This window comes from Halichoerus grypus, chromosome 1, assembly GCF_964656455.1.
Source record: "Halichoerus grypus chromosome 1, mHalGry1.hap1.1, whole genome shotgun sequence".
Taxonomy (NCBI): Eukaryota; Metazoa; Chordata; class Mammalia; order Carnivora; family Phocidae; genus Halichoerus; species Halichoerus grypus.
In genome coordinates this window covers 54,441,654-54,468,833 of record NC_135712.1, presented here as the reverse complement: position 1 = coordinate 54,468,833, position 27,180 = coordinate 54,441,654, and the positions used below count along the sequence as shown (strand labels likewise).

The 27,180-nt window shown below is 41.5% G+C and overlaps 1 protein-coding gene across 1 annotated transcript in view; it reads left to right on the top strand.

Moving 5' to 3' along the window:
- Window positions 1-27,180, top strand: part of MYH15 (myosin heavy chain 15) — a 152,859-nt gene that overhangs the window by 2,257 nt on the left and 123,422 nt on the right. Inside the window, 11 exon segments of the mRNA XM_078058924.1 lie at window positions 2,276-2,382; window positions 7,211-7,354; window positions 8,796-8,952; window positions 9,601-9,628; window positions 10,943-11,036; window positions 13,016-13,087; window positions 13,089-13,109; window positions 15,178-15,241; window positions 15,332-15,427; window positions 24,031-24,134; window positions 25,379-25,517. Of these exon segments, the coding sequence (XP_077915050.1) occupies window positions 2,276-2,382; window positions 7,211-7,354; window positions 8,796-8,952; window positions 9,601-9,628; window positions 10,943-11,036; window positions 13,016-13,087; window positions 13,089-13,109; window positions 15,178-15,241; window positions 15,332-15,427; window positions 24,031-24,134; window positions 25,379-25,517 (1,026 nt within the window).

Genomic DNA, 27,180 nt, shown 5'->3' with positions numbered 1-27,180 from the left:
GGTAGCCTGACTCAAACCCATTGCTGTTTACATTTCTCTCTCTGCAATTATTCATGAGTGCAAAACATATACAAATTAGAAAATGAGTTCCTTTACTTGAGCTTCAAACACATCCCTGTTAGGGACTGGGCCTTAGATAGGTAAGGGTTTCCAAAACTTCTCCCCTAAATTTCCAGGGGCCATAAAAGAAGGGGTTAATCATGAGGCAGGGGATGAACCTAATCCTTCAGAGAAAAATTGGAGGAAAAAAGCCAAGCATATAAGGTAGAGGAAGCATACTGTAATGGAAGAGCTCTGATTTAGGAGATGGGTGATCTAATTTCTAGAGTCATTATTCTAATGACTGCCACTAATTAGCTATGTGACTATAGACAACTCTCTTAATCTCTTTTCTCGGTTTTTTTCCTAAAAAAAAAAAAATAAAAGTGGAAATCTGTGCCAGCTAATATCCATGTTTCTTTCAAGTGATAACATTTGATTTAAAATACAGTGCATTTATTTACCTTAAACACAAAAGAAATGTATGCAAAATACGTACTTTTCACAAACAAGCCTCTTTTCACAGACATTAACACAAAGCAAAATCCATTTTTGTAAAAAGAGATCAAAATAATAAATATAATGCAAAACTCAGTATTTTAAATGCAAACAACAAGTAGAAGCAAATGCAAAATCAGTTTGACAGGAATACAAAAATCTTCCCCAGCAGTTTTAGCGGTGGATTGGTTGTAATTAGGGGAACAAGGAAGGGAGCCCAGCAAAGACTAGGACAGCAAGAAGGTAGTGTGCCATAAAATTCTTTGCAGAGACAAACACGGTGGAAGGAAGGGCAAATGTTGCCCAACTTCACTACGCATGGTTCCCAAGTCCTATTGCCCACCTCTGGGGAGAGTGTCTGGTGGGGGCTCCAATGAGGCCTCCTAACTTTTGGGATTCCTGTGTTGGGGTGGTGGTGCTGATGGAGTTGGCATTACACACCTGTGCTATTGTTGCATAGGGGTTTCGCCGGTTCATCCCTAGCCATTGATTCAGATTGTCCCTCTCCCAGCCAAATCCTCTCCTCTGCTCTCCTCTCCTCTCTCCTCTCTTCCCTCTCCCCTCCCTTCCCCCTCTTCCCCCTTCCCTCCCCTCCCCCCTCCCCTCTCCCCTCTCCCCCTCTCCTGCTCTCCCCCCTCCCCCCCCTCGCCCTTTTATCTACTTGGTGAGCTGTGACTTGGAACTTCCATGAACTTCTGGTAAGACTCACTTTCCCTTAAAAGTAGGTTTCTTTTCTTTTCTTTCTTTCTTTTTTTTTTTTAAGTGAGGGAGAGAGGGGGTGGGGAGGGGCAGAGGTAGAGGGAGAGAGAGAATCTTGAGCAGCCTCCACACCCAGGAAGAGTCTGACAGGGGGCTTGATCTCCGATCTCAGGACCCTGAGATCATGATGACCTGAGCAGAAATCAAGCACCTGACGCTTAACCAACTGAGTCACCCAGGTGCCCCTAAAAGTAGGTTTCTTATTCATCTTCCCTGGCTATCTGTCTCAGGTGGGAGAGAACCCAAGAAGCATCTAAGTGAGGCCAAGAGAAGCTGTCTCAGGTGTTACAAGATTTCATTTTGCCCAAAGCTTCTCATTGGCTAATCACGTTGTGAAGGGCTGTTTTGCTTAAGGGCAAAGGAAGTGAGGAGACTGAGGACAGAAAAATGCTCTGTGGGGGGAAATAATATGGAGCAGTTATGCTGTTTGGCAAAAATAATCCATATTCTCTCTCCTCTCTCTTCCCCCCAATTCTACCATGTAATTCTCACAGCAGGCTTTTATTCCAAAATTAAAACTAAGGTCTAAAGAAACCCTGAAAGACAGACATGACCACTAACCTAATTTTCACTTAGTTGTAACCAGACCTTTCTGAGTGAAGTATTCTGGAGGAGAGCCGGGGGTGGGGGATGCGGGTGAGGCACCAGGACAGCCACGCAGGACCTGGGACTGTGAGTGGGAGGTAAGTGTTGGGGGTGAGAAGAGTGGCTTGTAAGGTGTTGACCGGTAACTTTCTTGTAGCAAAATGGTCTGTGATGTTCCCAGCCTCTGCTGGCTCAAATGTCTCTAGTTCCTAGAGTCAGTGTGTCATCTTTGGGATGAGCTTTCGCGATTTTACCTACTTCAACAGTTTCCTATATTGGTGACTCTAAGTCACCAGGCAGAATTAGCAGAAAGGAGATCACATGCATCAGTATGAAAGTGTCCAATGTATCTTTTGTGCAAGTACCATGGTTATAATCCTCTTTTGCTCCACAGAGAAGAAGAAATGCTGGATTCGTGATGGCCAACACGCGTATGTTGCAGCTGAGGTTAAAGGGAGTGCAAATGATGGCAAAGTAATTGTCGAGACAACAGATGGAAAGGTAAAGGAATCTTTATTTCCTCTCTGGGATAACTACGTTCTCTATTAAATCAAATAATTAAATATATCCTTTCTCTGATAGTTTAATTAAAAACCTGGGGTAGGAGATGTCACTGATAGATACATTTTTGGAAACGTCACGCATCTTTGAGAAGCTCTTCCACTTCTTATCAAAGATTAAACGACACTGAGTAAATCAGAGTAACACAGTTGCCAGGGATAAAGATCATTGACTCTAGAACTCACAGTTTACGCTTCTTTCATCAACGTTTCAAGTTTTGTTGTTTTTTTAAAGGTGCCCCTTGCAGTGAATAGTGACCTAAAGAACTCTGAAGCAGGTTGTGTTTGGATTAAGAAAGAGGGATAATTTGGGGTGCCTGGAGCCACCCAGGTGGCTCAGTCAGTTAAGCATCGACTCTTGATTTTGGCTCAGGTCATGATCTCAGGGTTGTGGGATCAAGCCCTGGGCTCCATACTTGGCGGGGAGTCTGCTTGAGATTCTCTCTCCCTCTCTCTGGCCCTCTCCCTGCTCATGCTCATTCTCTTGCTCTCTCTCTCAAATAAATAAATAAATCTTAAAAAAAGAGAGAGGGATAATTTGACTAAGAATAGCACAGTGCCAGAGAAGCCAAGAGATGGGGGATGGTCAGTAATGCCAAATGCTAGAGAAAGAGATTAAGGTCTTGGAGAAAGCCTCAGCGTTTCAGAATTAGGAGGTCACTTATGACCTTGGGAAGAGGTTTAGGGCAGGTGTTGAGCATAAGCTAGTCTGTAAGGGGTCGTGGAGGTCATGTGCAGTAAGGCTGAAATGGCCTGCAACTCCTTCTCCCTGTCACCCAGGCCTCTAAGGCAGCAGGGTAACACTGGGCAGAGAGTCCACCCACAGGACCCTCCCCTGAATCACTGACCTCAGGTTGCCTGCCAGCCCCGTGGTGCTGAGCTGGGCCCTATTTCTGGTCTGACTCGGCTGAACAGTTCCTCGTAGGTTTTATAGATGATTGCCTGCCCATATTCATGTCTAATCGCCCTCTGGTTTTGTCTCAACTCCACAGCAAACAGAATCATTACCAAGAAGATTTGTCTTCTCCACGCCCTTATCGTCGTATTTGGACAATGTATAATCTAAAGCATTGCCATTTGAGTTGTAAACCTCTGGAGGCCACTTATAAATTACCACTTACGGTGTCTTAATATGCCTCTTTGACAGTATCTGGACATAAAAAAAAAAAAAAATCTCCCATTAGGTAGACTTTAGGTAACTAATGGAATTAAGAGAAGAACTTGGGCCTTATCAGCAGGAACTTGCCTAGGTAGGCAAGAAAAAATTCACAATGTCCTAAATAAGGAAACAGATGGGCCCTAAATTTAGCCTTGGGATAATCTCTTATTAAGAGAGAGAAAGCAGATGTGAATGCCTCTTTTCCATCATTGGTTATGCCAACTTTTTAAGAACAACTTTGTTGAGCTATAATTTACATACCATATAATTCACCTCTTTAAAGTGTGCAGTTCAACAGTTTTTGTGGTGTCTAAATGTGGTGTCTGATCGGGTGGGGGCCCCCAAATGTGGGGCGACAATGGGGTGGACGCAGGTGGTGTGGGTAGTGACAAGAATTCACCTGAGGCAGAAAAAAGAGAGAAGTTTATTGACTATAATGCAAGGGAGCAGTGGGTGGGACAGAAGAGAGGCAGGGGGTAAGGGCTGTTGTTAGAGGGAAGGTGAGGAGGTATGGGGACATACGGAATTCTCCCTGTTTTGGTAACTGTGCCTCGTTGTAAGTAGCCCATTGGTTAGTCAGGGCCTCTGGATGTCTTGAGGGGGGTCCCCCAATGGGCCGGTCTGTATTCAGCCAGGTGGTCGCTGTGGGCCCTCTCTACAGTCCATCGCTCAAGCCTGTTTGCCTAAAAGTGGCCTCTACAGTTTTTAGTATATTTAAAGAATTATGCAACCATCACTGCAATTTAATTTTTAGAATATTTTCATTATCCCAAGAAGAAATCTTGTACCCATTAGCAGTCACTGCCCCCCTCCTTCCCTCTGATCTAGGTTATTTCCCTATACATTTGCCTATCTGGCATTTTGGATAAATAGGATCATACAACATATGATCTTTTGTGTCTGGCTTCTTTCACTTAGTATAATGTTTTGGCGTTCATTCATGTTGTAGCATGTATCAGTACTTCATTCCTTTGTACAGCTGAATAATATTCCATAGTATTGGCTGCACCGCATTTGTTCATTCACTCACCAGTTGAGAGACATTTGGGTTGTTTACATGTTTTGGCTATTAGGAATAACGCTCACATGAACATGCATGTGTAAGTTTTTGTGTGGATGTATTAACTTCTAGTTAATGGTAGAATTGCTGGGTCATATGGTAACTTCTACGTCTAGCATTTTGAGGAACTGCCAAAATGTCTTCTAAAATGGCTGCATCATTTTATATTCCTGCCAGCAATATGTAAGGGTTATAATTTCTCTGTATCCTCACCAATGCATATTATTATCTTTTAGATTATAGCCATTCTAGTGGGTGTGAAGTGGTATTTTAATGTGATTTTTATTTGTATTTCCCTAATGACTAATGATATTGAGCATCTTTTTACATGCTTATTGACCATTTGTGTTATCTTTGGAGAGATGTCTAAAACCCTTTGCCCATTTTTAATTGGCTTATTGCTTTTTTTGTTGTATTTTAAAGCTTCTTTATATATTCTGGATACAAGTCCCTTATCAGCTATATGATTTGCAGAGATTTTCTCCCCATGTTGTCTCCCCCTCCTTTTTTTTTTTTTTTAAGATTTTATTTATTTGAGAGAGAGTGAGCACGAGCCAGGGAGAGGAGCAGAGGGAGAGTGAGAGGGAGAAGCAGACTCCCCCCTGAGCAGGGAGCCCAATGAGGAGCTCGATCCCAGGACCCTGAGATCATGACTTGAGCTGAAGGCAGATGCTTAATTGACTGAGTCACCCAGGTGTCGTGTCTTTTCACTTTCTTAATGGAGTCCAACCCTATTTTATCAGGTCTCCAAATGAGAGGCTTTCTTGTCTGAGCACATGTTCCAAAATTGCTGTCTTTTCAACAGTATTCAAGGTGATTTGTAAATATATTATGGTTATAATTATGATTTTCAAAAGAAATCATAAGAAGAAGAGCATGAAAGCAATAAGTTAATGATGTAGAAAGAAGAGTCTAATGGAGTTTGCTTTGTTCTGTTTGTCCTTCCACCATATAATGACGGTCCCATTCCCCCACCCCCACCCTCTATCTCCCTAGCTCCAGGCTTCCTCCTCCTGATGTTAGAAGTAACTACACTTTCAGGATGCCTGGGTGGCTCGGTTGGTTAAGCATCTGCCCTCAGCTTAGGTCATGATCCCAGAGTCCTGGGATCGAGTGTCACATCAGGCTCCTTGCTCAGCACGGAGTCTGCTTCTCCCTCTCCCACTCCCCCTGCTTGTGCTCTTTCTCTAACAGATAAATAAATAAAAATTAAAAAAAAATTTAGAAGTAACTACACTTTCAATCACCACATGAATAGTCTTTGTAATGTTAACAGAGACAATGAAGCCAGTGAGTGTAGAGTAATACTTATGGAAGAAAGTAGGCAATGAAAGAAGAGAGAAAAACAGAATCAGAGCTAAGGGGAGGTATTTAAAGACATAAGTCACCTGATTAAGTTCTAACAGAAAAGGAATCCTTGACATATGGAAATTAAAGGGACTCAAAAGAAAAGTGATTACTGTTTGAGCAATGACAAAGCAGACTATGGGTAAGAATTTGATCAAGAATATGGAGAATGTGAGGGCACCTGGGTGGCTCAGTTGGTTAAGTGTCTGACTCTTGATTTCTGCTCAGGTCATGATCTCAGTGTTGTGAGATCAAGCCCAGTCACGGGCTTCGTGCTGGGTATGGAGTCTGCTTAAGATTCTCCCTCTCCCTCTGCTCCCACTCCCTCTCTCTCTTTCTCTCTCTCTCCCTCTCTCTCAAAAAAAAAAAAAAAAAAAAAAAGAATATGGAGAACGTGAGAGCTTTGGAAGAAGAAGCCATCACCAACTGGGATTAAATGGAGCTATCAGTTGATAACAATGTTTATTAAACAAGGAAAAGGACTACAGGAAATGGTGTTAGGAAATTTTGAGAACAACTCTAAACAACTATTTGGTAGTAATGCATCCATATATATCAAGAGATCAATATTTATTGAGTACCTACCATGCCCATCACATTATAATAGATGCTTTAGTAACTATAAAAGAAAACACCATCAAAACTCCTTCAGGTGTTTATAATAGAGCTGAGAAATAGTCTGATATTGTTAATTATTGAAACATACACAAAAGCTTGTGTCCAGATAGTACAGGTTGTTTATATGGTAAAAGATTTTTTAAAAATGAGCTAAGGTAGTTGAGGAAGGATTGAGGGAGAGGATAGGTCTTGAACAGTCTGGAAGGGTTCACCTGCCTCCTTGATCCTTCACTTCAGATTCCTTCTTCTAAACCTCCTAAGCATCAAGAGAGGTGCCAAATCATATGCAGTATGATGTGTGTGCTCTCAGAGGCAACCTGGAGTCAATGAGAAGCCACAGGGCTAGAGCTCTGTAAGATAGAATATTTTGATTCAACAAAAACTTTTTTAAAATGTCATCTTCAGGCAAGGTGCGATCATGTGCAGGAGAAACACCTGTCTCTTTCATTAGGATTGGTTAAACTTCTGGTCCCATCCTCTCATGAGGCATCTTTTTCTTGGATCTTTGAAGATTCTTTCCATTGCATGGCAAAATGAAGGAACATAATAGGGAAATACATATTATATTTTTTCTCCTCTCTGCAGAGTCTGAGTGTCAAGGAGGATGAAGTCCAGCAGATGAATTCCCCAAAGTTTGAAATGATTGAAGACCTAGCAATGCTGACTCATCTCAATGAAGCAGCCATGCTGCATACCCTGAAGAGGCTCTATGCCCATTGGATGACCTATGTATGTATATATGCTTTACTGCTGAAAGGTCATGCTGGCACTCATATTGGCAAAGTCTCAGCCCTCTCTTGGATAATAGCTTATTTTGAATTTAAGCAGACTCACATGGGGATAACCCTTCAGGAATGCCCACTGGAAAGGGACCTTGCATTTCCCCAATTTTATTTTGTCAACATCCATAGCCCTTTCCCTAGGTTGTCAAGCTAAAGTAAAGGCATGAGGCTTGGAGGCTGATAGATCAGTGTCCAAATGCTAGTTTTGTCACTGACTAGTTGTTAAGTTTCTTAATTTCTTGAAGTCACCCTATCTGTAAAGTGGGATAAGAATGCTTGGCTCTCCAAGGTAGCTTGGAGGATGAAATCAGAGAATGTAAAGCACATAGTGCAGTGCCTGTCACCCTGTTTGTGCTCAGTAGAAGGAATGATTGTTTTCATCATCATTACACTGGTAATGGTTGCTTAGATTCTTTGATTTACTCAGAACCTATTCAACAGCAGCCCTGAGTAGATTGGGCCAAAATGGTAGCATTTGAGCTCCATTGCCATAGAAGCCATGGCATATAGGCAACTTGCTCCTTGGCACTCTGATTTACATGACTATATTAGTTTCCCTTGGATGCTGTAACAAAATTACCCCAAACCAGTTGGCTTAACAACATAAGTTTATTCTATCACAGTTCTAGAAGCCAGAGGTCCAAAATCAAATCAAATCAACAGGGTCCTACTCCTCTGGAGTCTCTAGGGCAGAATCCTTTCTTACCCCTTCCAGCTTCTAGTGGCTGTTGGCATTCCTTGTGGTTGTACCACCCCAATCTCTGCCTCTGCCTTCACATCCCTTTCCTTCTGTGGGTCCGTATCTTCTCCTCTCTGTATGTCTTATAAAGATACCAGCCGTTGGATTTAAAGCCCACCCACATATCATTCTTGAGACCCTTAACTTAATTACACCTGCAAAGATCCTTTTTCCAAATAAGATTGCATTCACAGGTTCCAAGGATTAGAACCTGAGTGTACCTTTTTGGGGGCCACAATTCAACCATTATAGTGACTGAGTGACCCAAATGAGCTATTACTCCCTCTCAGTGCCTTAAAAATCGGGTTCCCAATCTTGCTGAAACACAAGCCCCCTTCTGGCCTCAAATGCCCGATAGCTGCTCAGCCGGCTGTTGGCGTCCTCCCTGTCTTCAAAAGGTGTATGTGTCAGACATGTTAGTAGTTAGCGGGTCTCCCCGGGGAGGGGTAACCCCGGGTCCCGCAGCTCCTCTAACCTGGTTCTGTCTCTTCCTGTTATAGTCTCTTCTCTGTGAGAATCCAAAAGCTCTCCTCTTTTTAGTTCCTTTATGAGTAAATATTTCAGCAAATGTTATCTGGCAGTGAGAGAGCTGACAGCCCTGGAAATATTTCTAACCTGCTTTCTGAAATCTCCTCTGATTTTTCCTCAGACATATTCAGGTCTCTTCTGTGTGAGCATAAACCCTTACAAGTGGCTCCCAGTGTATCAGAAAGAAGTCATGGCTGCCTACAAAGGGAAGAGGCGATCAGAAGCTCCCCCTCACATCTTCGCTATGGCCGATAATGCCTTTCAGGATATGCTTCACAGTAAGTGGCTGCCCTACAAAATGAAAGGTAAAAATATCTGATCTACTTTTTCTCCATGTCACTAAGAGGTAGGTAGGCATTGTGAGCAGAGCATGGCCTTTACAGTTCCCTAATCACTTGAAGCCTCCGTTTCTTTGGGATGAAACATGGGCAAAATAGAGCCTGTCTCCTGGGGTTTTGGAGATGATTAGCTCACACGTCAAATTAAGTGAGATAATGCATTGAGAGTGCTCAGCCCAGTGGCTGGCCCAGAGTAAGCCCCCTGTAGATGGCAGCTTTTATTACACAAAGCACCTGCTAGAGTTTCAGGCACAAAGAAGTTTCTCTGTAGCTATTGTAACACCGTGCTTCTTAAAAGGCTTAAAATGGCAAAAATGTCAACCATTAGTCAGTTATCATTTGTATTTGGAGCAAGAAAATAGGCTTGAGATTTATATGTTCTTAGGACTGACATACATAGGGGCAAGGGGAAAAAAACTCTTTCTACTCTGTACTATTTAAATGGTATTCTTTTTTTTTATCCAACTGAGAGCAAATCCTTTTCCTTGTGTCTGACTTCAAACTGCAACCAAGGAAATTTTGAATAAGTTTGCCAATACGTAGACGCTCTGGCAGAAGAATGTTCTGACATTTTCTTTCCTTTTGTAGATGGGGAGGATCAGTCTGTACTTTTGACGTAAGTGTTTGCCTTGCCTCTTCTTTCTGGCTAGCAGTGAGAGTTTCAATGGAAACAGACACCTACATTTCACTGGGAATAAAATATAAATTCACTGTCTTTGAATCGTTTGCTCTTTAGATACAGAATACCTTCTAGGCAAGAATAAGATACTCAGGAAATTGTCATAACACTTTAGTCAGTGATTACTCCAAATATGGTACTAGGTAGGCTGCCTCTACCATCTTAGTAGATCTTTTAGAACTCATAGTGCACAAGCTGATCTTAGTCATCTTCTTGATGGAGAACTCCCTGTTGAAATAATCATTTTCAAAGGTCTGTGGACTGGCTAATTGGGCAGAGAGACAGAAAGTTCAATGGGTTTGACCACGGAACAGATAACCTGCTGTTATCTGGGCAGCCACATTGGGGGAGACCAAGGCACATTAAGTAGTAGGAACTAAAAGATGGTGAGACTTGGAGAGAAAAGGAAGGAAAAGACTTCAGTGATCTCATATTGTATCTAATTTTGATGGGAAGAGCACTGGCTGACCAGATGAACTGTCAGCATTGTGGCTGGGGGAGGGGGGAAGGCTAAGATTCAAAAGGCAGTGAAATTCTGAAGTTCTTGGTCTTCCTATGCAATGGTGTTGTCACCTCGTGTGTTGGGCTCTTCATTGGCTTTAGTCATCTCAAGAATATTAATTGTCTCAGAATCTTAGAGCTAGAAGGATACTTAGTGTTCAGCCCTTACAGAGAAGATCGACTATTTCCTGGAGTTTCATACAGATAAAGGCAGGCCTTGGTCCTATGATGCTTTGGATGATAAGGCTAGCACCACCGTGTTCTTCCCACATCACAAAGTTAACTGGTTATCAAAGGTAAAAGGGAAGTCTAAAACCCAACTTCCTGGTGGATTGATTGGTAGGCCCTCTTCTCAGGGAGAGGGTTGGACCCAGCCATGTTGTAGCCTTAATATGTGGAAATCCCTCGAACAGTTGGTAATGAGGAGACCTGTCTTTAATTAATAGAAGAGCTCTTCAGCTTTTTGTTAACAGGACCCATGAAGAACAGGCTTCCAGTTTTTAGAAAATCTTTAATCTTTCTGACTGAGTTTTGATTTTTGTTCAAAAATCAAATAGTTTTTGAGATAGTCCTTCCCTTTCTCCCACCCGATTAAATATCTACATTTCTTTAATCAAGTTTCCTCTCAATTTTCCATTTTTCCATAAAACTTTTCCTTATTGTCTTAACCTATATGGTTAAAATTATTTAACTTTTCACTGCATTTACAATCCAAACCAGTTAACTATATCATGGAATTTCTAACCACAGAGGAGAATCTGGTGCTGGAAAGACTGTGAACACCAAACATATTATCCAGTATTTTGCCACCGCAGCAACCATGGGTGAATCTAGGGAAAAGCCGGTAAGTGTCTAGATATCTTGGCAGAAAAGGTGAGGTGGTCCTATCCACTGATCATGGAGGCTCTGCCTTGACAACTTTTGGGGAGAAAAGAGGAGACAAGAGCCATAGAACAATTAGAAAATTATAGAAAAGTTTTTCCCATCTTTGCCTCTTGAGAGGATCAACAAATGCTTCAAACCAATAACCCCCAAACATGAAATTATGTAATTTGTTTCAGATTTGCTTCCAGGGCTATTTAGCCTGTGTTTGTTGATTGGACCCTCTGAGAATTACACTTAAGATCCAAGCCATCTTCCCTAAAGGCTAGAGTCATCAGTGCCTTGAATGGCCACTTTTGATATTTCTGAATCCCTTTAGCTACCGTGAGATGTCAGACTCCCACAGATATGCACCAGTAGAAGTCTCCCTTCACCACAAACTCCTGGATCAAATCCCAAATGCCTGATGGGCATAACCTCAACTTTAATCACATTCCAGGGTCTACTTATCTTCCCTCTCTATTTAATGACTTTTAGCTTTGGCGATTTTTAATTTAGCTTACTTTGTTTAGTTCCATTAACAGGTTGATGGGTTTCATAATAATTTGAGAGTAACTAGACCATGAGAATTGGTATGCAAAATAAAATTAGATAATGCTGAGTTGGACTCAAAATCAGTGAGTTATTGAGCTGTTAGAGCCTCTTATCTTTGTATGTCTGGCATTGTTATTTTGCTGTTTCAATTCAATCCTGGATGCTTCCTGATGTTTTTGCAAAGTAAGAAGTATATCAAAATAGCAAACTGGTCCAATTTTCAAACCATGAGAAGTTTCTTTCCCAACCACCACATTCCTGAATTTGATTGATTTCTTTAGGTATTACTGAACTCTATTATTCACTAGATATTATTTCATTTTTGTGTACATTTTAGGTTGTTCGGTGTGTGTTTGTTTGGTCTAGCCATTGAGCCTCATGATAATACATAATACATAATACATAACACTTCTATGAAAAACTTTGCTCATATAGCCCTTTTACTTATTTAAAGGATAGTAGACCCATACTATGTAGAAGGGATATAGTATTTGTAAATTTATAATTTTTTTTTTGAGAGCGAAAGAGTGTGTGTGTGTGTGTGTATGTGTGTGCGTGTGTGTGCACGCACGAGTGCACGAGAGGGGTGGGGGACAGAAGGAGAGGGAGAAAGACAATCTTAAGCAGGCTCCACATCCAGTGCGGAGCCCGAAGTGGGGCTCAATCTGACAACCTGAGCCAAAATCAAGAGTGGGATACTTAACTGAGCCACCCAGGCACCCCTAAATTTATAAGTTCTTGAATACTATATACTACATAATCCCTTCCATAAAATGCATCTTTAATGCTGAGTGGTACACGACATAGCCATGTTGCAATGGGGATGCTGAGTGCTCATTCAGACTTACTGTGTGGAGGTGACCTGCTGAGCACACATGATTCAAATTCAAAATGAATACCATCACTGACTCACTGCTTGGCATGGACCACTAGATTACTTAGGAATTGTAACAAGGAAAAATATAATTTAATAATGCCAAGAATCTGCTGTATTATCTTAGAATAAATTTCCAGGTGTAAGAATTAGATGGGAAGAGAGGGAGATTAACGATGGGGAAAATATAAGGAATGAAGTTTTTCTGGAAATAGGTAGGCTATGGTACTGATTGATTGATTGTAGATATCTAGTTCGTTTCCCCACTTAGGCCAATTCCATCCAAAAGAGAAGCACTGCAAATTAAATGACCTCCCACATATATTCACAGGGGCATTGTAAGACAGTTTCTCACTCATCTATTTTTCTAAGTTCTCATTCCAAAGTAACATTGTATAAACAAATTTGGAAACAGCTTTTGGATACTATTTATCAAAGCAAGAATGGAGTCCAACCTAGGGATGGAGGGCTTACCACCTTACAGAATTTTACTGAAAACTTTATCTGCTGTATTTCTCTTACCTGTATCTCAGGGAACTTTAGAAGATCAAATCAAGCAAGTGCATCCTATTTTGGAAGAATTTGGAAATGCCAAAACCCTGAGGAAATGACAACTCCTCTCGTTTTGTAAATAACATGATTGAGCAGTATATCAGAGTCTTTAATTTTTAAGGAAATGGCAAAATTCACGTCTGAGCACCTAGGTATAAAAAAAACTTCTTGAGCATCAAAGAGGTCTAATATTGTTAGATACCTCGAAAAAGAAAGAGATCAGTTTCATTATTGAGAAATTAAAACTACATATAAATATGCACCGGAAAAGCTTCTATTGTTTGGTCAATTTCAGGAAGACACTATTTAATAGTTCCAAATTCCTTTCCACTCCCAGTAGGGAAGCTCACCCAGCAAATTCTAAGAACGCTTTATATTGTATTACATTTTACAGATTTGAAAGTACTTTCTCCTTCATAATTTCCTATACTCCTTATAACCAGTCAATTTAGTAAGCGCTTCCTAATTCACTTAGTACAATTACTGTTTCTACTCTTGCCTCTGGCTCCCCTACCTCTGCATATTTTCCACTGGGGATTTTTTTTTTTTTTACTGGGAGAAATCATTTTTAAAAAATAGCTTTTGATAACTTGCAGTCCCAGGATAGAGGAAGAATTTAAATTTCAAAACTTAGTTTCACAAACCAATTTTATGACAAAAATGAGTGGCAGGGAGCCACTCTATAATTTACAAGGAAATTTGCAGAAGGCTTCCTGTTTGAATCTTTGGGCACAATTAAATAACAGCCGCATGCTGACGTGGCTGGTTTCCATCCAGGGCGTTAGCGCTCCTTGCCTGCTCTTATATCTGCTTGCGAGGTCTGGCTGCCTAGCAGGTGCTAATATTGGTCCACAAAGCAGCTAGATTTGGGATTGGTTAGAATGTGAAGGGATTTTCTGCTGACATATGAAAAAAAAGAAAGCTGAAAAAAGAGGAAAAAGGGAAGGAATGGAGGGAAGGGGGAAAAAAGGAAGATAAAAGAAAGGAAAAAGTAGAAGACAAGGAAGAAAGGAAAGAATGGCAAGTGGAAATAAAGATAAAGAGGGTCCAAAAAATCCAAAAATCCAGGTTAAATTATTTCACTTAAACTGTGCATATATGCATGTGTATAAATGCACGTGTATGTGTACTTACACATGTGTGTCTGTGTGTATGGTTCCCATTACCCTACATTTGGTAACTTAAAGGCTCAATCCCCCTGATTGTCACCACTCTCCTTCCCTTGCCTTGCTGTAGTCCCGCTCTGCCTCCTTCCTTGCATGGGTGACCGCCACCAGCCTGTCATCTGCCTGGCACCATCCTCCTCATCCTGCAAGCCCCAGCTGCCGCTGACGGCCTCCTTAGCCACACCTGGCTTCTGACGTGGGCTCTGTCTCCTTTGGCAGCCTTTCTGCCCCACTAGACCCTGTCTTATGGTTTTTCATGAGAAGAAAGGAAGGGAGCCCCATCTATTATTTATGCCGAAGTAGTGTTTTAAAACATAAATCTGATCACATCATTCCTCTGCTTAGAATCTTCCACTGTCTTCTGAGCGCACATAAAATTCAACCCAACTCCTTCCTGTGGCCGGTATGGCTTATGTGATAGGGTGCCTGGTGCCCGTCTACCTCTCAGACTCTGTTTTCTGCCCCTTTTGCTCACTGAACTCCTGCACAACTGGCTTTTCTTTAGGATTCAAGAATCACCAAATGTTCCTGTGTTAATGCCATTGCATTAGCTGCTTACATCTAGAATCTAGAAGAGTAGGGACCACCCCGATTTTTCTCATGTGATACGTCCAGGGCCTAGTAGGTTTCCTGGATGGTAGTAGGTGCTCAACGAATGTTCGCTGACTAAATGAAAGAATATGCTGAACAGGTATTATTTTTTTCTCATTTTTTAGGTAAGAACATTGAGTCCCAGAGAGATTCAATTATACACACAAGAACACACAGCTAGAAGTCGGCAGGTCTGAGACTAGAATCCAGGACCACTGCTAGTCCTGGTGATCATTCTGGCTTCCTCCTAGCATGAACTGGTGCCATCTCAGGCCCACATTGCATTTTCCTTTTAACTTTAATCACTTTGGGAGTAATGTGTATAATAAAGCCATTGCAACTGTTTGGAATGTTTCAATAGGAGACCGTGTTTTATGTCCACCCAGGGCAAATTCATCAGGATGCACTTTTGTGCCAGAGGAAAGCTGTCATCTGTAGACATCGATATTTGTAAGTAGCCACTGCACTATTTGATAACTTTTCTTCTAAGTTTTGTAGGAACACCTAAGTATGAAGCTTTATCCTTTTCTCATCCTGCAGATTTGCTTGAAAAATCCCGAGTGATTTTCCAGCAGCCCGGAGAGAGGAACAACCACATATTCTATCAAATTCTGTCTGGAAAAAAAGAACTTCATGGTAAGTGTATTATTCTGGAGCTGAGGGACATTCTAAAACAAGAGGCAGAAGTCAGATTCTCGGACCTGGAAAAGTATAGTTTAATAAGTCTCTTGAGAACTCAGTTTATTCATCCTGAAAGGTAAACAATTATTAAACCAATTATAAAACCAATGTTCTATAATTTTATATTGCTAGAGAGTAAATGTTTTTCCAATTTGGTAGTGTTTGGTGTTTGGAAGTGGGTAGGATGCCCAGAAGGTATAAATGAATGAGTGTGTGTGTGTGTGTGTGTGTGTGTGTGTGTGTGTGTGTGAGTGAATGTGTGTAAAAACATTAGATAATTTAAGGTCTTCAGTGATTTGAAGATTAGAACCACATGGGTGGCATAGACAAGGGGCCAGAAGTGGGTCACTGCCATGGTGTTTAGTGGTCAATGGGAGTTTTATAAAGAAGGGAGGTTTTGGGTTGGGGTATGAAGCATGGGAAGGGGATTTAACCAGAGTAATGAGTGGAGGGTATTTCCTATGGGAGGAATAGTGGGTACAGTGGCAGGAAAAGGCAGGACAAGATCAGGGAACAGAGAGATCAGGTTGACTGGAGGAAAGAATTTGCATAGAGGAATAGTAGAGATTTTATCCTGATAGTTTCTGAACTCAAGGAATTGGTGGGGGCGGGGGGGTTGTGCATGTGTTATAGGGGTAGGGTAATAGGAGGTCATGATTTGCTGAGGGCAGCAACAATTAAGCTAGTGTGGTGGGCAGGGTGGAAGGAAGGCAGAGATCCTAGAGGGAAGGGACTATAGTAGTCCTAGTATGAAATGACAAGGCATTGTGTAAGGTTGTGTCTGTGGGAATGGGAGAAAGGGGATGGATTCATAGAAGAATAGATAAGTCTTAGCAATGACTGAATGTAGGAATGAAGGAGAGTGATGAGTCAAAAATATTCCCAAGTTTTACAATTTGACGAGGATAAATGTAATGCCATGAAGAGAAATAGAAAAGTGACTTGTGGGGTAAGAGAATGAACTTCATGCAGTCACTCAATATTTATTGTGTGACTGCTGTGTGTGCACCAGGCACTGCTTTTTTAAGCATGGGGATTGGAAAATAAATAAGACAGACAGGTCCCTGCCCTCATGAGCTTACATTCTAGTATGAGAGACAAGAAATAACAAGTAAACAAAGACACATATAATTTTAGAGAATAGTAGGTCTACAAAAAAAAGTAGGGTGAGAAGACAGTGAATTTGGGTTTGGTAGGATAGTAGGTGGTTATATTTTAGATAGAATGGTCGGGCAAGACCTCTCTGGGAAGGCAATTTTTTTGCAGACACCTGAATGAGTAAGCGAGTGAGCAGGCGAGATTTCCAGGAATAAAGCTCCAGGAAGAGGGAACAGTGAGTGCAAAGGCTCTGAGGCAGGAAGGCATTTGGTTTATTCTTGAAATAGCAAAATGGCCATTGCAGTTGGTGGAGAGAAGAAGGTAATGTAGGGGGGGGGGGGTGGGCAGGGTCAGATCAAGCAGCACCTTGCAGCCTAAGGCAGATTATGGGAAGTCTTTCGAAGGGGAGAATGACAAGCTGATTGGATCGCAAACGTCTTGCGTATGAAGTAAACCACTGAGGACAAAGATGCTCCCACAGGAGTGGTTGTGGGATGAGAGCAAAGATCCAGGCAAGCAAATTAATGGGGAGTGATTCCCCCCAGCCTCTTATGCTAGATTAAATATGTTAATCATACACTTAGCGGTGTTACATGGCCTTCAACTTCAAAGTGCCCTCACCTAATGGGGCAAGCTCTGCAAACTGGACAGTGATTTTTGTCACAGGTGCAATTGGTGATATGAACTCAGCAGCCGTTCTCATTCCCACTTTCCCTCCACCTAACCTGGAACAGATTTTTTTTTGGATCTTCCTTTGATTAGTCCTGCCACATCTAAGGTTCTTAGCACAGATTTCTCTGCTGTACAAGCCATCTGACACATCAGGTCCAATGTGGGGTATCAGCAGGGACTGTAAAATTTGGGGGAGCATCTCTGTTTACTAATAGAACTGTCTTAAGGCTCTGGGCTGCTGTGGAAAATGCAAGCTTATCTTGAGTTCATTGATCTCGTTGAGTCTTTGGGGGCTGCGGAGATTGATTACTGTACGAAGACTGACATCTGGTGGTCCAAATTGGGTATTGTCAGTCCATTTGTTCTCAACACCGCTGGTCATTCTTTGGGACATTTTAGAATTTGAACTCTTTTTATTCACGTTTGCCAAAAGAGAGCTTCAGAGTGTCCTGAGGATTGTTACGAGAGAGAGCACCCCTTAGCAACGTAAGGATTATGTCCAAGTTTCCTAAAACAGAAGCACTTGTCAGTACTACAAAAAAACCAGGTATGGAAAATCAGTCGGGAGGCTGGCCACCCACGGAAGGAGCCAAGGAATGGGGTGATGTGTTATCGCAGAGCCAGCCCCCAACTAGTCTCTACAGGATCTGGAACATCCCTCCTCCCCTTACCTTTCAGTTTAGGCTGACCCTTGTTCAAGGCATGGCTAAAACCCACTTCTTCAGCCCCTCAGATGTGACTCCTCGAAATTCTTGCTCTTAATGCCAACTGGATAGCTGGGTCCTGCATATATCTTCCTATTTTTCTTCTCTTCTTTGTCTATTTTTTTCTGTTTATTTATTGTACCCATTCTTGCTATTCAACAGGTTTATGAACTCTAGGGTGAGGGGTCACGAAACATGTCCTTGTCTCTTAAAATCTTTGACATTTTGCCTACTGCCCTGGGTACTCACTTTAGTACATGGCAGTAACAAAGAGTGGTGGTTGCCAAGAGGTGCACCCGACCTGTCTACTAGAGGTCTGAAGACCTCTGGGGAAAGAAATTGTTGGCATCGGGACCTCCTATTCTGGAGCATATTGAGTTGTACTCCCTTGACCCATTAGGTCTCTCTTGAACTGATCTCCTATTTTTACTCCCTCCCTCCCCACTGGTTGTTAGGAGGAACAAGACGTGTGTGTGCGGATTGTGCCCTGCCCGACTCTAGAGAATGCCATTCAAACTGTAGACTATGTGAATGATTCTCTCCGGAGTTGGGCAGTGTACAACCTCTTCAGCTGTACATGGCAGTGTGGGAAACAGGTAATGATGGGTGATGTGGCATAGAGGTACTAGCCACAGGACTTCGTGATTTTATTTTATTTTTTAAGATTTTATTTATTTATTTGACAGAGAGAGAGAGAGAGAGAGATAGCGAGAGAAAGAACACAAGCAGGGGGAGTGAGAGAGGGAGAAGCAGGCTCCCCGCCAGGCAGGGATCCCGATGCGGGGCTCGATCCCAGGACCCCGGGATCATGACCTGAGCTGAAGGCAGACGTTTAACTGGCTGAGCCACCCAGGTGTCCCAGGACTTTGTGATTTTAAGGGATTTTTTGGCCCAATGTCAGCTTTGCTCCTTTTTATAGTGAACTCAGCCGAGTCTTGGAGAACATGCAGCCATGCAGAAAGTAAAATTTAATGTCAGGAAGACATATAAAACATTAAAACAAACACATAAAACATATAAAATGCCCACTCTTAAAGGGCTCTTTGCATCTCCTAGAGTGGGATCTAGAAATGAACCAATGTGAAGGTTGAGACCTGCATTTTTTGAAGTTGCGAAGCAATTGACTTTTACCTTTAGCATACTCTCGTGCCTCCTCTTTATGCTGTCCCCAGCCCTCCTGACAAACTCCCCCCCATTCTCCACATGCCCACAGCCTGGTCAACAATCTTCTGTGTGGGCCGTATCTGGCCTAGACAGTCTCCCTGGCCCTCATAGTGTCTCACAAAAATGTATTCACTGTTGTTTGCATTTTTTTTTTTTTTTTACATTCTCTCAGGGCCATTCCTCTTGATAGAAAGGAAATTAATTAAATAAAGGAATCTCTGTTTACATGATACTCTGAGGTGACCTCAAGCCTCAACACAATTAAAATTCATTGCTCCTTGAAAATAAATTTTGATAAGGCCCAGTGGGGAAGATGTTTTGAGCTAAAGGCCTTTCAGAGTCCCTCAAACACTCATACATGTGGTCTCTACGCTTCTAAGAGCTACCACTTCAAATTGACTATAGGTGCTGCAGTGAATGGGTAGGCTAGTGCATCAGCCATATTGCTGGTTAGTGAGATGAAGGAGAAGCCCATTAGGTGTCCTTCATGACTTCTGGAAATGATGTGTCTGGAAGCAGGTGGGGGGGGTGGGGAGAGGAGTGCATGTGTAACACATGGGCCCACCATGACCCCTTACTCCCGGTCCCCTCCTGAATGTTGACTCCTTCCTCCTCCGGGTCTTATAGACCTTGGACATGTGGTGCTCTTTCCATTCTATTTCCCAGTGTTTGTCCGATTGTTGGGCCTGCTTGGATGGGAGCAAGACCCTCCTTGTGTCTGTGGCAAAGGAGGAAGGAAATTCCCATCATAGTTACAAACATGGGTTTGAGTGGGTAGGTGGCTCAGCCTAACAGAAATACTAGAAACTATGTTCTAAGTTCAATTTATCAATAATTTGGGCCTGACCAAGTAGTGAGGCTTTCTAGGTTTCTATTTTTCTATATTCCACATACAGAAAATAATGTCAAATATAGCACCTTTGGTCTTCATAACCAGAATGGAAATGATTAAAAATGACCTAATGCAAAGTATTGACAAAAATGAAATAAAATGAAAAGTATATGAACTGTTATAATTTAGAGTGATCTAAACGGATATTCTTGGCAAAATGATTTTAGGAGGTAGTTTGTTTTGTTTTTGTGTGTGTCTGGCTTTTTTTTGTTTGTTTTTTGTTTCGGTATGAACTGAAAAATCCAACTGAAACACCCTTTCACCCTAAAAACACAGCATTTCCTGCACTGGTTAGGTGTGTGATTCCTGTAGCCTCCTTGAGGGAAGGGACCATGTTATTTTTGTATCCTTACCTCCTCCTCATAGCATACACCTATTCTAGAGAAAAAAGATTAATACTTTGATTTGAAAGACATGGAAATGATGTCTGTATTTGAGCCGTGAAAGGACATTTCATGGCACCCCCACGTCTAGCCTGAGTAAGGCGCTGACATTCACCAGCATAAGGAACCACAGAAGAGGCATAGCTTCAGGGCAGACATGGAAAATATCATAGATTCGGTTTTGGTAGTGTTGGACTTGAGCTACTTATAGCCATCTGCACTGACATGTCTGGTGGGAAGTTGGAGTTCTAGGTCTGGAGCTCAGAAAATAAAGATTTGAGAGTCATCAGTAAAGCCATGAATGAGCCTTGCAAAAGAATATATAGACATTTCTTGACCTTGAAAGTCATGACAGTATTTGACACCACTGATTACTCCCTCCTCCTTGAGAATCTCCCCTCTTGGTTTCTAGCACACCACCTTCCCTTGTTTCTCCCCTAAATCTCTGGGTATTTCTCTGTGGCTCTTTCTCTTTCATCTGGCCTATAACTTTAGAGCGCCCTGGGGCTCAGTCCTTGCATCTAACCCGTGGTGACCTCATCTAGACTGACAGCTTTAAAGATTGTTCCCATCTGATGACTTCCACAGTTCGATCACGAGTCCAGATTCTCTCCAGGATTCCAGACTCCTAGCTAACTGACTCTTTTATATCTCGACTTGGTTTGGAGAAGAACCAAATTATATGAATGGCTTACAATGGAATTTACTTGTGACTGATTTTTTTTTCCTGTGGTACCACTATATTTTGAGGATTTTGCACAGTGTAAAATGACAGAATCATAGATTGCCATGGTTTAGGCTGTATATACAGTAAAAACTATGGGTTTTAAACGTTTAAGGGAAATTCCTATGGAAAAGAAAGACATGTAGAAGAACCCTTAACAAGGTTAATGTGCATGCCCAAGGTCTTTTGCGATTTTAGTGTGTCAATTTCCTTTTAGTTTACACAAAAATAAAACACTTTAAACGAAAAAAAAATTCTAGAAATTTGTAAGATGGAATTATACAGTATATCCTCTTTTCTTGTCTGGCTTATTTCACTCAGCATAATTATTTTGAGATTCTTCCATGTTATAGCATGTATTCATTATAGCATCTCAAGTGTAATGTGTCTAAGACAAGCCCTTGAACTCCTCTGTTTCTCCCACCTTATTCTCACCTCTTTCATCTACTTTCAAAATCCACGCTCTGAGCACTTCCTTACCATTGCTGCTTTTACTACCCTGGTCAAATACCATCATCTCTCTCCTGGATTTTTTTTTAAGATTTATTTATTTATTTGTCAGAGAGAGAGCACAAGCAGGGGGAACAGCAGGCAGAGGGAGAAGCGAACTCTCTGCTGAGCAGGAAGCCCAATGTGGGACTCAATCCCAGGCCCCTGGCATCATTACCTGAGCTGAAGGCAGATGCTTAACTGACTGAGCCCCCCAGGTGCCCCTCTCCTGGATTATTTAACAGTCTTCTGCTTGATAGTCCTGCTTCCATCCTTGCTCCCTCTGTCTTTAACCCAGCAGCCACGATAAATTAAAAAAAAAAAATCAGATGTCATTCCTCTGCTCAAAAACCTGCAGTGGCTTTCTACCTCACATAGAGCATAAATGCCCAAATCCTCACCCTGGCCTGTGAGGAGTTATGATCTGTCCTCATGATGCCTCTCTGACCTCATAACCTACTACTTCCCACTTCCTTAATTTGCCCCTTCCTGACCCACCTTTAGCCACTCAAAATGCCAGGCAAATTTCTACCTCAGGGCCTTTGCATTTGCTCTTCTCTGTCTGGAACATTCTTCCCTCACTTACTTTCTCCCTCAACTCTTGCTGGTCTTTATTGAAATGTCACCTTGTGGAGGCCTTCCCAGACCACTCTATTGAAAACTGTAGCTTTGTATTTTTAAGATTTTATTTTTAGGTAAACTCTACACCCAATGTGGGGCTCAAACTCACAACCCGGAGATCAAGAGCTGAATGCTCCACTGACTGAGCCGGCCAGGCACCCCTGTGTTGCTGATACATTTTACCCCCTTTCCCTGCTATTTTTCTCCATGGCACTTATTACCATTGTACATTTCATGTATTTTCATACATTTTACTTATTTTTAAAATTTCTGTCTCTACTGTTAGAATAGAAGCTTCATGGGGGCAGGATATTTTTCCCCCCACTGATGTATCTCTAAAACTTACAATAATGCCTGGCACATCGTTTGAGCTCAACAAATTTTTCTTGATAGAAAGTGAGGCATGAGAAAGAACATAAAGAGAGTCTTGGGAAGTATGAACATTTCAGGGACATTTGAATCAATCATTCAAGTAAGGATTTAAGGATCATATTTCTATTAGATATATATTAAATATATATACTGTATATCTAGTACTTGCCTTCAGCTTGATCTCCTTTGAGCTGGCCCAATTTCTTTTTACTTTTTAACTTTTATAAAATAGCCTCATTGAAGTGTTGTCGACATAAATGTAAATGCTGACACGTATATATGCCCGAGACCGTCACCGCCATCAAGATAATACACGTATCTGCTCAAAAGTCTTCTCGTGATCGTTTGTAACTTCCCTCTCTGTCCTTTCTCACTCCTCTGAGTCTTCCCCTCCCCACCCAGACCCTTGGCAACCACTAATATTCTTCCTGTCACTATGGATTAGATTGCATTTTCTTGAATTTTATAAGTTGGAATCACACAGTATATACTGTTTTTTTGTCTGGCGTATTTCACTCAGCATCATTATTTTGAGATTCTTCCATGCTGTAGCATATATTCATAGTTCATTCCTTCGTTTGCTGACGAATAATCTATTGTACGGACACACAGGACTTTGTTAACTCTTGATGGACACTTGGGTTGTTTCTAAACGAAGCTGCCGTGAACATTCGAAAAGTGCAATTTGTTTCTGAGATTTGGGGTTGAGGATAGCAGCTTCATTTCACTAAGTGATAAATACAAAAATCAGATCAGCTCCAAGAAACTTCACGGGGAGCAAGTGTGAGGCATTAAGCGGTTAATGTGATTTGGCCAAGCCCGTTGCTGATGTGCTGCTGACAGCCCGCTTAGCTTCCGCCTGCATTATGTTTCCTGACTAAGTGAATCATGTCAGGAGTCTTAGACACATCAGAGGTGCAGTGCTGAACACGGACGCTGATTTATGGATTCCTTGAAAGACAGCCTCAGCCTCCTAATAGGGAGGATGTGATATGACAGGATACATTGCTAATGTTCCCCGGGTGCTTAACCCCAGGGTCTGCCCACTTCCTAGCCTTTGAAACTCAGTCCTGTTATAATTTTACAAAATATTTTTTTTGTCCTCCGCCCTCAACCATGCATCTAGGCCAAATTCCTGTTTTCAAAGTTTTGCCAGCACGCATTATCTGTTTTTTTCACACCAATTCAAGCTGCTGCAATTGAATCTGCGTTTGGATTTGGTCTGCCTGGTCTTCTCTTGGGAGGCATTAACACATGACTGACAAGTTAATAGAGGGCAAAATTTGATTGCAGAGGGTTGGCTGTAGAATATGGATTTTATTTTGGCTTGTTTACAAGTGTGCTATCAGCTGTAAGAGTAAACTGTGAATATCGGTCAATTATTTTCTAAAGCCTTGTGGATTTCTTTAACCGTTTAACTGATGGTTTTCCCACTGCAGACATGCTCCTGGTGTCTGAAAATCCCTCTGACTTTCCCTTTTGCTCTCATGGAGTAGTTGCTCTGGACAGCCGGGATGATGCTAAAGAATTGCTGACCCCTGATGTAAGGCTCGTTAATTATTAACGCCAAGTTTGGTAATGACAATGAGAAATGAAAGCATTTCAGATCCTTCTTCTAAAGGGTCCTGGAGAAGTCACTTTCCTTCCTCTAGGGGTGGAGGGTGCAAGGAGTCCCTCTAAGTCTGTGTCTGTTCAAAGTTTACTTACTTACTGCAAAAGTACACTTTGTGAGTATGGTAAGTTTGGAATGTGTGGAAAGATAGGAAGACGTTTCAGCTCAATGGCAACCACTGTTTTGTTTGGTATAGGTCTTTATAGTCTTTCTTCTTTTTTTTTTTTTTTTTTTCTATTTGAGGTTTTTACTATATAGTTGGTTTGGTGGCGTTTTTTTTTTTAATAAAAGAGCATAATCACACTGCATACACTATTCAGTATACAGTTTGCTTTTTTGATTAATCCTGTAATATAAGCATTTTCAGTGTTCTTACAAACTCTTCATAAACATTTAAATGAATACTTAATATTTTACCAGGCATTTGTCCTGTAGTGTGGTTAGCCATTCTCCTATTGTTAGACTCAAAGATTTTCTGTTTTGTTTTCTCCTGTGGTAAATATCTTTGTAGGTAAATGCTTTTTCTGTATATTAGATTCACCTTATGCTACATTCCCCAAAGTGAAATTACTAGGCAAGGATTATGAATTTTTTATAGTCTCTTGACACATATGCTAAATTAACCACCAGAAAGATCGTACCGATTTCTACCCTCTGGGAGTGTGTGAGAACACACATCTCATCACGTGCAGCGGCTTCTTAGGGTGCGGTTTTCTGGTGCCGTGGTTTTTTCTTTTCTGAAACACTTCCCTTTGAATAAAGTTGGGGGGACATAGGGGAGCCCCCAAAATAAGCAACCCGTCAGATATTGGTGCTACTTTCTGCCATAACGATGGAAGGCAAAATAATTTACCTCACAGAGCCAGCTAATGATCAATGGCTGGAAGGGAGAGGAGGGGAGCAGGGCATCGAAGGAAAGTCCTAAAACTTCTGGAAGTTAAACAAGCCTTCCTAATTCTCTTTTAAAGGGATAGGCAGACTGTGGGTGACCAAGTGCCAAAAGGGCTGATCTGCATTGCTTTGAACAGAGCTGTCACACCTCGGGCTGTGGCGATCTGTTTCATTCCCTCTGACAGCCCGTGGAGTGTAGGGAAGTGTGACACGCAGCGGGGGTGAGGGGCTTACTGCAGCCATTAGGCAAATGAAGACATGGCCATCTGTTTCTCTTTTTACAGCAGGCCATGGACATCTTGGGCTTTCTTCCTGAGGAGAAGCGTGGATCCTATAAACTCATTGGAGCCATCATGCACTTTGGAAACACGAAATTTAAACAGAAACCCAGAGAAGAACAAGTGGAGGCAGATGGCACAGCAAGTAAGAGTTACTTTGAGGCCACGGCACATACTGTCTTCAGTTCGCCGACCCCAGGCCTGCTCCCTTCTCCTGGCAGTTACCTCGCCTCTCGGTTTTTGAAAATGTTGAAACTGATCAGCGATCTCCCTCGATTGCTGCTCCTCAAAATTATTCTCTTAACCACCCTTCTGATGTATAATTCTTGTATCTCAGAATGAGAAACAGTCCTTAATTATTGACAATGCCAGAAAATTTGCGAAATGTGGGTAATAGAGGCTTGACGAGAGAGAGCCCTGCTGTCAGCACATAGCCCGCTGAGAAAAACAGAGACAGGAGCAAATTACCAGAAGATGTATTAAGTGACATAATGGAGGTGTGGACAAAGATCTTTAGAATTCCCAAGGTAGAGTTTCCATTGGGTTGAGACCGCAATGGCTTCATCTCCCTTTGTTTTTCATTCACATGAAAAAAATCTGTAGTCTTGCCTGTTTACCAAAAAGATCTGAGGCATCTTACATTGAATGATCTGTCTGGAATGAACATTAAAATGGAAAATCACAATTAGGAAAAGAAGAAAGCATAGTAATTGTAATTATTTCATTTATTATTAAACTCCCTGGCTACTAAAACACAAAGGAGAAAACCCATTCATTCAAATCTTTCAATAAATTATTTTTAAAAATTTTATATTTTCAGTTGTGGTAAAATATACATAATATAAAGTTTACCATTTTAACTGTTTTTAAGTGTATAGTTCAGTGATATTAAGTACATTCGCAGTGTCATGCAACCATCACCAGTATCCATCTCCAGAACTTTTTCATGATCCCAAACGGAAACTCTGTACCTATTAATAACTCCCTATTACCCCCTTTTCTTAACCCCTCTCAACCATTATTCTTCTTTCTGTCTCTACGAATTTGCCTACCCTAGGTATCTCATGTAAGTGGGATCCTACAGTATTTGTCTTTCTATGTCTGGCTTATTTCACTTAGCGTAATGTCTTCAAGATTCATCCATGTTATAGTGTGTGTCAGAATTTCATTCCTTTCTAAAGCTGAATAATATTCCATTGTATGTATATTTCACATTTTGTTTATCCATTTATCCATTTATGGACATTTGAGTTGCTTCTACCTTTCACTACTGTGATTAATACTGTTGTGAATATTGGTGTTTAGCCCAGAGAGGGACTTGCTGGATTAAATGGTAATTCTATGTTAAAGTTTTTTGAGGAACCATACCATACTCTTTTCCATAGTGGCTGTATCATTTTACATTCCCACCAGCGATGCCATAATGCTATCAATTTCTCCACATATTTGTCAACATTTATCATTTCTTATTAAAAATTTTTTTTTAATAGTAGCCATCCTAATGGGTATAAGGTAGCCCCTGCTACCAACTCTTCATTTCTCAGTCTTTAGTAAATGTCAGCTGGATTCTCTCAGTTGCCCTGACTCTTAGCATCATCCTAAACTCCTTTGTCTCTGCCTTGTTGTGGCTACCTTTAAATATATATAAAACTCATCACTACTTACCATGACCATGTCCAGTGCTACCATAGTCTGAGCCATTGTTTCTTACCAGATTATTACAATAGCTTCTTTATTGGTCTCCCTGTCTTCACCCTTGTCTCATTACTGATAGTTCTGCACAGAACAGCCAGTGGTGATCCTTTCAT